A 13,337-nucleotide genomic window follows, 5' to 3' on the forward strand; every position below is an offset into this window, starting at 1 on the left:
ACTTGTTTTGCCGCCGCTGCTTATCTAGAAAAGCAGCAGCGGTAGAGATAGGTGTGTGGGGGGAGTGGGGACAGAGGGGAGGCAGACGCTAGGGGAGAGAAACAGAGAGGGGGATTAGGCTGGATGGAAGGGGAAACATGAGGGAGGGTAGAGGCTATGTGGAAGGGGGAGATGGGGCTGAGGCTGGATGAAAGTGGTGAGAGGGAGGGATGGAAAAGAGAGAGAAGGAGAGCAGATGCTGGATGAAAGGGGGAGAGAAGGGGCAGACGGAAATGGAGAAAGGAGTGTAGACACTGTGGAAAGGAGGAGAGAAGGCGGGCAGATGCTGGATTGAAGAGGGAGAGCAGGAGGGCAGGAGTAATATCAGGAAGTATTTTTTAATGAAAAGGGTGGTGGATATTAGGAATGCCCTCCAGCGGGAGGTGGTAGAGATGAAAACAGTAATGGAATTCAAACGTGTGGGATAAGCACAAAGGAATGCTGTTTAGAAGGAATGGATCCACGGAATCTTAGTGGAGATTGGGTGGCAACACTGGTAGTTGGGAAGCAAAACCAGTGCTGGGAAGACTGGTCTATGCTCTGATCATGACCGAATAGATATGAATGGGCTTGAGTGTAAATTTTAAGGGCCTTTGACGTTAGCTTTAGAACTTTTAGTACAAGAAGAGTGCTGGGCATACTATGGTCTGTGCCCTGAGAACAACAAGGATGAATCAAACTCAGGTATACGTATAAAGTATCATATACTATGTAAAATGAGTTTATCTTGGGCAGACTGGATGGACCATACAGGTCTTTATCTGCCGTCATTTACTATGCTACTATGTTAGGGCATGCATAGAAATGCAGGTATTGGTGGCTGAAGCATGCTACCAATTTGCTTGTGCAATCAGCATAGAGCTTGGACCACGGACAGTGGACCTGTTCAGCTAGTGGGGCTTCGGTATCCCCATCAGCAAAGATAGAACTCGATGCTGGTGGAGGTGGGGCGGAGGGGGGGGAGAAGAAATGTGTAGCCTAGGGGTGCCGTGGCCTGAGAAAGTTTGGGAACCATTGCTGTAAGGGCAGAGGCCATTCAGACCTGGTATTTTAGCTAGCGGAGCCTGCTTTATTGCAGCTAGTATGAACAACTGTCTATACTTATGACTATGCGTCGGAGGTACGTTTCTTCATCACCAGCTTTTGGTGAAGATCTGTTAAAGACTGTTACTCATTCAGGTGTGTTGAAAGACACTCTAATTGCGCATCCAGAGCTGTCATCTCCGATTTCATCAGCTGGGCAATCTGAATCTTGATGTTCAGTAAGCTCACACCCTCAGTCTCTGCCATCTTTGGATCCAGGGGCCAGTTTTTTCTTATTCTTCTTTTGCATATTAGAAGACATATCCACTTGTTCTCGAACAAGAATCTGTCCATAAAGTGCCCAAGTATCAGGGAAAAAGCAAAGAAACTCCAAGAAGGTTGATAAAAATAGCCAGTGAGTGTTGATTATGTATGTATGGTCAGGAACCTTATAGCTGAGCATCCTAGCACTCAGAGCCCATCAACTGGCCAAAAATGGCTCCTGGCTGGTTAAATCATTTGTTTGGGGATAACCAGTAATATTTAGATAGTGTCACTGAATATGTTCAGTTAGCGCTCAACACGAAACTGGCTATTTTGTGGATGTTCTGGGGGCGGAGTCAGCACTTGACTGGTTAACCATATAAATAGGACTGCATAAAAGTCAGTCCTTTCTCTATGTGATTCGCCATAGTTGATTAAGTACTGAATATCACACTTAACTGGCTATGGTTTTTGCCAGATTTGTATACCCAGAAATTCCGTGCTCGAGCCTGGACATGGCCTAGCATTGAATATTCAGAGATAATACCAATGGTGGTCAACAAAATGCTGATTGCTGCTGGCTGATTATCAGGCCCTGTATATTATATTTTTGTGTATAGATTTTGTAAATCCGTACTGAACAAATATGTTTTTGGGTTTGCAGACTACAAGCACCTGTGAATAAATAAACTTATAATATCAATATGTAGAAGGCATAGCTAAAAATTAAATATCAGAAGCGTCACCTTTTGTAATATCAGAAGTATCACCTATTGGAATCATTTTTAATTTTCTTTTTGTTAGGATATTTCTCATTTATTGACCAGCATGTTCAAGAACGTATATACTGGGGATGTGATAGGAAAGGATAAAGGAACAAGTCTATTAACATCCCGTGGAGGAGACAACCTATATCATGAAAAGTTTTTGGAAGAGCTTTCCAAGGTAAGAGAGGTTGATTTAGTTTGTATCTATGGTCCTTAGAAAAACACCAATAGTTGGGTTTCAATGTGTTGTGCACCAAAGATTCTAATGCAGGGAGATCCGCAAACATCATCTGGCCATGGTACTGGGCTGAAACCCAATACCTAACCTGGATCCTAGTGCTGGACCTGAGCCAGCGACCACTTGGGGGCCGGCGGAGCAGTTGGAGATCCCCACTGAGGAGCCAGAACTCGCTGAGCAGGTCCACAGGGCACGACAGAACCAGATGCATAGGATAGGGAGACATCATCAGGAGTGGGCCACTCCACAGCGAACTACCCTCCCGATCCATTCTATCTGTATTGAGTGGAAACAGAGAAGTACACCGAACTCTGCTGTGAAGACATGGTCAGGTCCAGATAGTCTGGTGCCCCGGCAGGGGAATCAGCAACTGAGACAGGAACTCACAACGAAACACAAAATAGCCACAAGATGTTCACAAGCAGACAGAAAATCCACAGACCAGCAGCGAAAGTTGGTCTGGACCAGCAATGGACCACCGACAGAGCCTCTTCCGCAGATCGCAGTGGACGTGGCCCATGGGAGACCTAAACATCAGGACTGCTGACAGTGCATTTCCAATGCCTCAGAAAAGAGTGGCTCTGCTCCCATAGCAGACACAGCACTATAGAAAGGAACAGGAAAAATATGTTAAAGAGGGGAAAGGTAACTCCAGGTGAAGAATGAAACTGAACGCCAGTACTCCAGGACTGAGATGAGAGATAGACAGGAAGTCGACTCCAGGCAAAGAAAGTATCCAAACGCCACATGATCTCACACAAGCACACATACTCTCTCACACACACACAACACACAGAAAAAAAAAGGAAAAGAAACTACATCATCCAGAATGACTAACTTTCTTTGCTTGGACAAAACTTAATAAGTGAGAGACTGACCAAATCGTGCTCCTGCATGACCTTTCCTATTCATCTTACCCCTTTTCAGCCCACAATGAAGTGGCCTCTAATACTCTGCTTAGCCCTCTTGGATTTTTTGATGGGCAACCTACCTGAAGACACCGGCACTAAACAAATTCCAGTAATCTATGACTTATAACCAAGACCCACTAACTGACACCTTTTAGAGAGCTCTGACACCTGCTCACAGAGTTCCATGCCCACAATTGTCCATAGGCCACTCATTAAGCCCAACGCTCGACCCAAAACATGATCTCTTCTGAACCTGACCAAACAACCCTCATGCTCAGATCACATGGTCCATCCAACTCCTGCACCAGCAATCTACATCATTGCAGGATCCATGGTGAACAAGACCTTATTAAAAAGGGAATTATTAGAAACTGTCTAATCTAGGCCGATACTACCCCACCTATACCTAACCAGATACGACATACACTAAACAAAAAAGGAAGAGGTCTGGCACTCATTTATAAGAGCTTTCTACACCTATCCTTAGTTAGTACACGGGTGTTCCCAGAACTGGAATACATGCTATGCAAATTCCATGACAACTCCAAAGGAGCCAGTCAGATCACTCCTTATCTTTGACTAAGGCCAAATCTACTATATTGGAGGTCATCTTGTCCACTATGTCCCAATTTCCCAGTGTAATCGTCCTGGGAGATCTAAACCTACACCTAGAGAATGATGCGGCTGTCAATGTTCACAACTTTAAATCATTCTTAAGAACAACTGAACTCACTATACATGAGAGATGTCCAACCCATGAGCAAGGCCATATTTTAGATTTCCTTACTTCCTGTCCCACCAACCTGATTGGATCTTCCACATGGAAGCCTATACCATGGTCTGATCACTTCCAACTAGACTTTACCATTAATATCTGCCTATCAAACCACCCCAGCCATCACCTTGTTAATCTAATAACCACCAGAGGGAAAATTAACGAATTCAGCTTCTGGAACAAGCTTTTTTTTTTTTTTTATCATTTATTTATAATTTTTCATTTTACAAGGGTCACTTGCAAACAGTAATACAGGGATGACTGCACATTAATACAATATAAGAAGAAAACAATCCCAACTAGATATATGGATTATATACAATCTTTCTCTTTCTTAGACCACAAAATGAAGAAAAATAGGGTGAGTGAAATAAGACAAGGAGATCAATTAAACAGTAAACAGAAAAAAGAAAACATGGTATTAACCTGATTATCCCCAGATATTACTCATCTAATTCATTATTCCACATTGATCATCTGGTTGGCTTCTTCAAGTCCAAATATGGTGTATAGTCAATTCATTTCATTAAGAACATACTTATTCAAATTTTAGTTAGAAATAATACATCTGATTACATTCTCTCTCTCTTAAAAACCAGAAGTTATTTAACAATACATATACTTAAGTCTCTAATTCAAATCCCACTGATTAAAGCAATCCCAGTTTTCACAGGCTTCACTCCTTTCAAAGTAATAATTAAGGAAATATTTCTGAGGCAAACTTAGGAGTCATACCTGGAACTCTGGGGAAAAACAATAATCTTGACATTAATCATCCACAATAACATCCACCTTATTATTCAAAGTTTCTGGTCCATTATCATTTTCAGGATCATAACCACTTCTTGCATGTGTAGAACTACATTTGTTATATCAATTTTTCACTCTCAAAGGGTTCAGTCAAATTGTCCATGTAACTCTCCAATAAGATTATATCTGAAACAAAGTTATTTACTACCGCCATTAGGTCCCGAAGCGCCATCCAGATGGTATTCAATGTAACCTCCACGGAAGCCAAAAACTCCAAGGTGATTTCTCTTGAGGTGTTTAGGAGTGGTTCTGCCGATTCGGGTTCTGCTGTAAACGTCCTCCATTTCAGCATATGCCTCTAACTCACTCCTCCACTCCTTTGGACATGGTGGTTGATTAATTCGGGAGCAATGGAGTTGTTTTTCCAGGTCCAAGAGCGTCAACGCTCCTTCACCAGCGCTAATCAAAGGACTCGCCAACCCTTTCATCTGTGGGCAGTTTGACGCGCAGCGGTCCTGCACTTGCTGCTCAGGGGACAAAACGCTGGCCATCAGCGGCTGACCACCGGTTGTTCCCTTCCTCTCAGTTAAGGGACACCACCTTGTAGTGGTGGAGGGGCTTCTGTGTTTCAATGACTCAGAGGGCTATGCTGAAGGGTTACCCATATCAGACAGGCCTCTGAGGAGAAACCAGTCAAAGAGTGTCCCAAACTGGGAGAGTGGTAAGATGGTGACCTGAAGTTCGTATGCCCAACGGCCCAGCTGCCCTCTGAAGTTTTTTTTTTTTTGTTACATTTGTACCCCGCGCTTTCCCACTCATGGCAGGCTCAATGCGGCTTACATATATTGTATACAGGTACAGCCATGGGGCCGGACGGGATCCACCCCAGAATACTGAGGGAGCTCAGAGAGGTTCTGGCGGGTCCTCTTAAAGACTTGTTTAATAAATCCTTGGAGACAGGAGAGGTTCCGAGGGATTGGAGAACGGCGGAGGTGGTCCCTCTTCACAAAAGTGGGGATAGGGAAGAAGATGGAAACTACAGGCCGGTAAGCCTCACTTCGGTTATTGGAAAAGTAATGGAAGCCATGCTGAAGGAAAGGATAGTGAATTTCCTGGAAGCCAATAAGTTGCAAGATCCGAGACAACATGGTTTCACCAAAGGGAAATCGTGCCAAACGAATCTCATTGAATTCTTTGACTGGGTGATGGGAGAATTAAATCAAGGACGTGCTATGGACGTCATCTACTTAGATTTCAGCAAGGCTTTCGACACGGTTCCCCACAGGAGGCTCTTAAATAAACTAGACGGCCTGAAGATAGGACCCGAAGTGGTGAACTGGATTAGGAACTGGTTGACGGACAGACGCCAGAGGGTGGTGGTGAATGGAGTTCGCTCGGAGGAAGGAAAGGTGAGTAGTGGAGTGCCTCAGGGATCGGTGCTGGGGCCAATTCTGTTCAATATATTTGTGAGTGACATTGCCAAAGGGTTACAAGGTAAAGTTTGCCTTTTTGCGGATGACACCAAGATTTCCAACAGAGTGGACACCCCGGAGGGTGTGGAAAACATGAAAAAAGATCTGAAGAAGCTAGAAGAATGGTCTAACGTTTGGCAATTAAAATTCAATGCGAAGAAATGCAAAGTGATGCACTTAGGGAGTAGAAATCCAAGGGAGACGTATGTGTTAGGCGGGGAGAGTCTGATAGGCACGGACGAGGAGAGGGATCTTGGGGTGATAGTATCTGAGGACCTGAACGCGACGAAACAGTGCGACAAGGCGGTGGCAGTAGCGAGAAGATTGCTAGGCTGTATAGAGAGAGGTGTGACCAGCAGAAGAAAGGAGGTTTTAATGCCCCTGTATAAGACGTTGGTGAGGCCCCACCTGGAGTATTGTGTTCAGTTTTGGAGGCCGTATCTTGCGAAGGATGTTAAAAAAATGGAAGCGGTGCAAAGAAAAGCTACGAGGATGGTATGGGATTTACGTTCCAAGACGTATGAAGAGAGGCTTGCTGACCTGAACATGTACACCCTGGAGGAAAGGAGGAACAGGGGTGATATGATACAGACGTTCAAATATTTGAAAGGTATTAATCCGCAAACGAATCTTTTCCGGAGATGGGAAGGCGGTAGAACGAGAGGACATGAAATGAGATTGAAGGGGGGCAGACTCAGGAAAGATGTCAGGAAGTATTTTTTCACGGAGAGGGTGGTGGACGCTTGGAATGCCCTCCCGCGGGAGGTGGTGGAGATGAAAACGGTAACGGAGTTCAAACAAGCGTGGGATATGCATAGAGGAATCCTGTGCAGAAGGAATGGATCCTCAGAAGCTTAGCTGAAATTGGGTGGCGGAGCAGTTGGGGGAAGAGGGGGTGGTGGTTGGGAGGCGAGGATAGGGGAGGGCAGACTTATACGGTCTGTACCAGAGCCGGTGATGGGAGGCGGGACTGGTGGTTGGGAGGTGGGAAATACTGCAGGGCAGACTTATATGGTCTGTGCCCTGAAAAGGACAGGTACAAATTCAAGGTAAGGTATACACATACGAGTTTGTCTTGGGCAGACTGGATGGACCATGCAGGTCTTTTTCTGCCGTCATCTACTATGTTACTATGTTACTATGTATGTTACTATGTTACCTGGGGCAGTGGAGGGTTAAGTGACTTGCCCAGAGTCACAAGGAGCTGCCTGTGCCTGAAGTGGGAATTGAACTCAATTCCTCAGTTCCCCAGGACCAAAGTCCACCACCCTAACCACGAGGCCACTCCTCCACTCCTTTTGTCTTCTTTATGTAAATTTCCTCTCTGCAATTGCACTTTCCTTAACTGGAACGAGCTAAAAATACTCCCTTACCCTTGAAATCCCCATGCAAGAATCTGTAAAATTGGACTGGGACTCCAAAGTCAAAACAGTCTTGGATAAAATAGCACCAATTACTACCAGAAAGATCAAAGCAACTCGAAAATCACCCTGGTTCTCAGAAGAGCTGTCACAACTAAGACAAAAATGTGGAAACCTCAAAAAGAATTAGAAAAAGCAAAGCTACAGAGGACAGATCCAATTGGAAAATCTCCTTTCATCACTACAAACAAAAAGTAATCGACTCCAAGCGAAAATACTACAGTACCCTAGTGGGCCAGGATACCCTTGACAATAAAAAACTATTCACCCTAGTTAGGAGCCTCACCTCCATCCACTCGCTCGATAATAACAAATAAAAATGTCCCTCTGCTCAACATCTAGCTCGCTACTTCAAAAGCAAGGTCAGTCAAATTAGAGTTGACCTAGCCAAATACAATCCAAAAGAAAAAACTTAAGACTATGACTTAGGAGTCAACTCTACCCTAGATTCAAGTCAGGGAATTAAAACAAACCAACTATGGGAATCCTTCTAACCACTATCAACTGAAGACGTAAAATCACTACTAATAAAATGCTCATGCTCACTTTGCTTCCTAGACCATTGTCCAGAATTCTTGTTCCAAACCACCCCAACAGAGGAAATTCAATAGCTAACTGACTGCCTTAACGGGCTGCTTGATTCTGGTACTCTTCCCCAGATATGTGCAAAATCATTCAAAAGAAGAGTGAGGGAAGGAGCTGTGGTGCTGGGTTGTTAATTAGCATTGCTTTTGCATTTCCAGACTCCTGACGCAGACCAGTACGGCCGAAACACAGCTGTGTCGAGTCCTTTTCTCCCTGCTATCGTTTGGCTAATAAAGTTGACTTCTTAATTTTTGCATCCAAGTGTCATCTTTTTTATGTAATTTTAAATCTTTATGTATTTATATTTTTAAATACATATTTTATGATTATTTATAAATTTTGATGTTTTTATATAGCTTTTGTTTTTTAGTTTTTATTTTTTGTTTTTTTTGTTTTTGCTAATCATCTTCGCTGTTTTGCTTTCCAAAATCATTCTCATACCATTATTAAAGGGTTTAGGGTTAGACACAGCCTCTGCAACAAACTATCGCCCAGTGGTGAGTATACCATTCTACAAAAATGCTTGAATCATATCTTAGTAAGCAATTCTCCAAATATCTGGAGATATTCACCACACTACACCAGTCCCAATTCGTATTCAGATCCGCAAACAGCATTGAAACCCTGCTCTTAGTACTAACAATGTATGTCAAACAACATCTATGCAAAGGGGATCAGGATCTACTACTTCGGTTTGACATCTCAGCAATGTTTGACACAGTGGATCATGAAATGCTACGGGAACGTCTGAATCAGACTGGAATAACCGGACCAGTCCTCAAATCCTATATAATAATTTGCAGCTCTGCACATCCGTCTAGATGCCTGGGTTCGTAACAAAGTTCCCATTGGTCCGCCCTGGGGATGACGTCACAGGGTGAACCAATGGGAAGTGAGAGGGAAGAGAACCCAGCAGCAGCCACCAGAAGCTCCAGTCCGACGGCCCACTCCCGTCCGAGTTAGACGCTCCCCCTCTCCTCCGATTTTCTCCGCCCAAAAACGTTTTAGCTCCTGCTCCACGGTCCGACGGCCACAGTGAAGCCCTGCACGCACGGACGCCACTTCACACTGCCTTTGCTTTCGCTTCTGTTTCAGCTGTTCCTGTGATCCCGCCCTTCCGCAAACAGGAAATGAGGGCGGGACCACAGGAACAGCTGAAACAGAAGCGAAAGCAAAGGCTGTCTGAAGCGGCGTCCGTGCGTGCAAGAGGTATAAACTTTTAAACAACAGCCGGCTCTTATGAAGGGGAGGGGCAGGGGGGGTTTATGTCCTGAAACAACAGAGGGGGGGAGGGGGTCCTGAAACGACAGAGGGGGGGAGGGAGGGTCCTGGAACTCCACTGGAAGGGGATGGCCAGTCCTGGAACTGGAAGGGGAGGGGGTCCTGGAACTCGAATAGGAGGGGTGGGAGGGGGGTCCTGGAGCTCAAAGAGTGGGGGAGGATCGGGGGGAGGGGGAGGGGGGATGGAAAGAAGGTGGAGGGGGGTCTTGGAACTCAGAGGGGGGAGGAGGAGGGGGAGTAGGGGGAGGGGGTCCTGGAACTCGGATGGGGGAGGGGAGGGGGGAGGAGGGGAAGGGGTGTGTGGGGAGGGGGAGGGAGGGGTGTGGAGGAGGGGGGATGCTTAGGGGGTGAGGAGGGGAGGGAGAGAGGTTGAGCTCTGAGGACGGAGGGAGAGAGGGAGGGGGCCCTGGAACCTTGCTAGTGCCCGTTTCCTTTCTGTTGGAAATGGGCCTCTTTTACTAGTGTTTCAATCAATTCCTCTCAAACCGAAGCTACTCAGTGAAACTAAACAAAAACTTCCTTGTCTTCAGCAGCAGATGAATCCATTAACTGATGGGTTATGTCCGCCTACCAGCAGGTGGAGATAGAGAAATACTGAAGGCAGATGGAGCTAGCTGTCCATAGAGCACTATGGTTTTTCAGTGTTCTCTATCTCCCATCAGGTGTGGACGTAGCTTGATCAGCTCCTGGAAAAAATTCTGCCTGGGGTAGCTCCTGTGCTTTTGCCAGTTGAAGCTGGGGTGTTGTGGCTGGTGGTGCCCACTTTGAAGGCATATAGGTTCGCCCTTTCCCTGCCTTACCCGTCCCCCTGCCTACTGGAGTACCTCTGTTGCTGCCTGCCTCCAACTTTCCTCACAGCGTTAAAAAAAAAAAGGAGTACGCATTGGTTCTGTGTAGCTATTCTGAGGCTATTTTCCACGTGCAGCTTGACCGGAGCTCGTTTGACTCGGTCTTTTGAGGTGAGAGTGGTACCCAGCTCCTCCAGGGAGGTCCCATGGACGCCGTTCCGATCGGGGTAAGTTTTGGCGCGAAGCCGCCATTTTACTTATATATTTCCGTCCGGTCGGACGATGGCTGCTGAAGCAGTTAAACACTGCTCCTGTTGTGGTAAACGTAGATCAGCAGCGGGGACGTGCTCTTTAGACGCTAGAGCTGGTACAAGAATGGCGAGCGATGATTCTTCCCGCTCAATGGAGCTAGCAGCAGGCGCCATTTTGGAAGAGCCACATGCCTCGACCCTCGCTGTTGCAGAGGAGTCTGAGGGCAGGGGGACGCTCCTGTTCCCGTTTCTCCTGATTTGGAGATGGAGGGTCAGGGGTGAGTATTTCTCACCAGAATTTGTGCTTTTAATGCATAAAGCTTTCATGCTGAAAAGAGCTCTGCCGCACGTGTCTGACACTGCGCTGCTACCTGGTTTCCCCCCGGGTGTTGATGGCCCGGGGCTGGCTGATTCCCCCGAGCGTTGGAAGGACGCAAAACATAGACGGGTAAATTCCCCGTCGGAGAGTGGCGCACTTCCCTTTTCCCCCCCATGGTCGGGTGGTGTGGATTCTGAGGGTTCTGGCAGGGCCTCATGGTCTGAAGAGCCAGAGGAAAGTGCCGGGTTGCCACTGGATCTGGATGATCCCAATGTGGTGAGGATTTTCCACTGCGATGAGCTGCCAGTGCTCATTTCTGACGCCTTGCAGGTCCTCTCGATTGATGATCCTGCCAAGGGCGAGGCCTCCTCTGGTAATCCGAGGATGGCGAGTACTAAGAAGCCTGCTCGAGCCTTTCCTGTGCATGACTCCATCCAAGAGCTTATTTCTGCTCAATGGTCTGAACCCGATGGACCTTTTAAAGTGGTCAGGGCTATGGGTCAGCTTTACTCTCTAAGTGAGGAGCACTTGGCCCCTTTGGGGATGCCTAAAGTGGACACTTTGGTCATGGTGGTGACTAAGAGGACCACCCTCCCCGTTGAGGGAGGGGTTGCCCTGAAACACATGCAGGACCGGTGGCTTGAATCCGCATTGAAACGGTCTTTTGAAATCTCGGGCCTCGCCTTAAGGGCGTCTATTTGCAGTTCCTATGCTGCCCGGGCCTGCCTTTCTTGGTTACAACAGGCAGTGGAACAGCCCGCGGATGGTGCGGAGTCCCTCGCTGAGGTTGCACCATGGATGGAGTTGGCCCTGTCATTTTTGGCTGACGCCTTCTATGATCTGGTCAGAGCTTCGGCTAAACAGATGTCTGTGGCGGTTGCGGCCCGCCGCCTTCTATGGCTACGTCATTGGGTGGCTGACATGACCTCTAAGCACAGGCTGGTGAAGCTTCCCTTTCGGGGCCACCTGTTATTTGGAGAGGAGCTGGAGAAAATTGTGAAAGACCTGGGGGACCCCAAGCCCCAAGCGTTTACCCGAGGATAGGCCGAGGCCTTCTTCCAAGGGTTCTGTGTTGCCCTCCTCTTCCAGACCTCGCTTCCGTGAAGCTCGCAGGTATCGCCCGGGGCGCTCTGCTGGGGTTTCTCAACGTTTTCAGCAGAGGAACTCCTTTCGCTCGGACAAGCGTTCCACAGCAGCCGGTTCAAGGCCTGGAGTTCAGGGGCGGCCCCCTCAATGACGGGGCGCCGGTCCATTCCTTGATTCCTGCAGTAGGAGGACGTCTTTCCCTCTTGAGGAATGGACCAAGGTTACCTCCGATCAATGGGTCCTGGACCTGATCAGAGAAGGTAACCGATTGGAATTCAGCGCCCCAGTGAGAGAGCTGTAAATATATACAGTAATTTAGGCAATATCATCATTTTTGCACCTACTTTTTATGTGGGTACTTTTTCCTTTGGAAGTCATGTGCTTAGCTTTGCAATCATCACCTGCAGGCATTCTTTCCCTCACCTTTATTTAATTTGGTATAATATTTTATTATACAGGCCCTGACCTAAGCATGCCTTCAAACGCCCTCTGGCAATGCAGATAAGTTATGCATATTACAATGCATGTAATTTTTATCTGCATTGAGCACTAGCAGTTTTGTAATTTTATCTGCATTGAGCACAAACAATTTTCAGACAATGTATTTCTGGGTGTTAAATAGCATTTTGTCCTGAAAGCTGGCTTTGATTATTTCATTTCCTCTTAAAGAAGGTCTCCCAGGTAAAAAGCAAGAAAATCTGCAAGAGACCACTCCTATTCATGAGGGGAAGGGTGGAATAAATGAGGCCAGAAATGTGGGTTTTCCAGAAAAGTTTGAATTGGAAGATTTGCCAATGGAATTTTTCTCATTCACATATACCCCCGAATTCTATATATGGCACTCTTGAGTTGTGTTTGCAAACTTGGGTGCGTGCCCAATTTGCATGTCTAACTTAATTGAATAACAAGCTAATTACTACTACTGCTACTTAACATTTCTAGAGCACTACTAGGGTTACGCATCGCTGTACAGTTTAACAAAAAGGACAGTCCCTGCTCAAAGGAGCTTACAATCTAACGGGCGAAATGTCAAGTTGGGGCAGTCTAGATTTCCTGAATAGAGGTATGGTGGTTAGGTGCCGAAGGCGACATTGAAGAGGTGGGCTTTGAGCAAGGATTTGAAGATGGGCAGGGAGGGGGCCTGGCGTATGGGCTCAGGGAGTTTATTACAGGCATGGGGAGAGGCTATTAATGCTGATAATTGGCTTCCTAACAAGCAGTTATTAGTGCTAATTGGATTTAATTGATAGGTATGCGCTTAAATTTAGGCACAAGTCCAAAACGGGCATGGAAATGAAAGGGTCACGAGTGGATCAGGGGTGTTCCTAGAATTTATGCACAAAATTGTGAGATAAGTGGGATGTGTG

At 46.5% G+C, this 13,337-nt stretch overlaps 1 protein-coding gene across 1 annotated transcript in view; it reads left to right on the forward strand.

Annotated features, from left to right (window-relative positions):
- The window catches only part of DLEC1 (DLEC1 cilia and flagella associated protein), a 363,928-nt gene that overhangs the window by 19,099 nt on the left and 331,492 nt on the right, over positions 1-13,337 (forward strand). Inside the window, exon 3 of the mRNA XM_030197931.1 lies at positions 2,131-2,271. Within this exon, the coding sequence (XP_030053791.1) occupies positions 2,131-2,271 (141 nt within the window). The remainder of the gene's footprint in view (positions 1-2,130; positions 2,272-13,337) is intronic.

Source organism: Microcaecilia unicolor, chromosome 1, assembly GCF_901765095.1.
Source record: "Microcaecilia unicolor chromosome 1, aMicUni1.1, whole genome shotgun sequence".
NCBI classification, from domain to species: domain Eukaryota; kingdom Metazoa; phylum Chordata; class Amphibia; order Gymnophiona; family Siphonopidae; genus Microcaecilia; species Microcaecilia unicolor.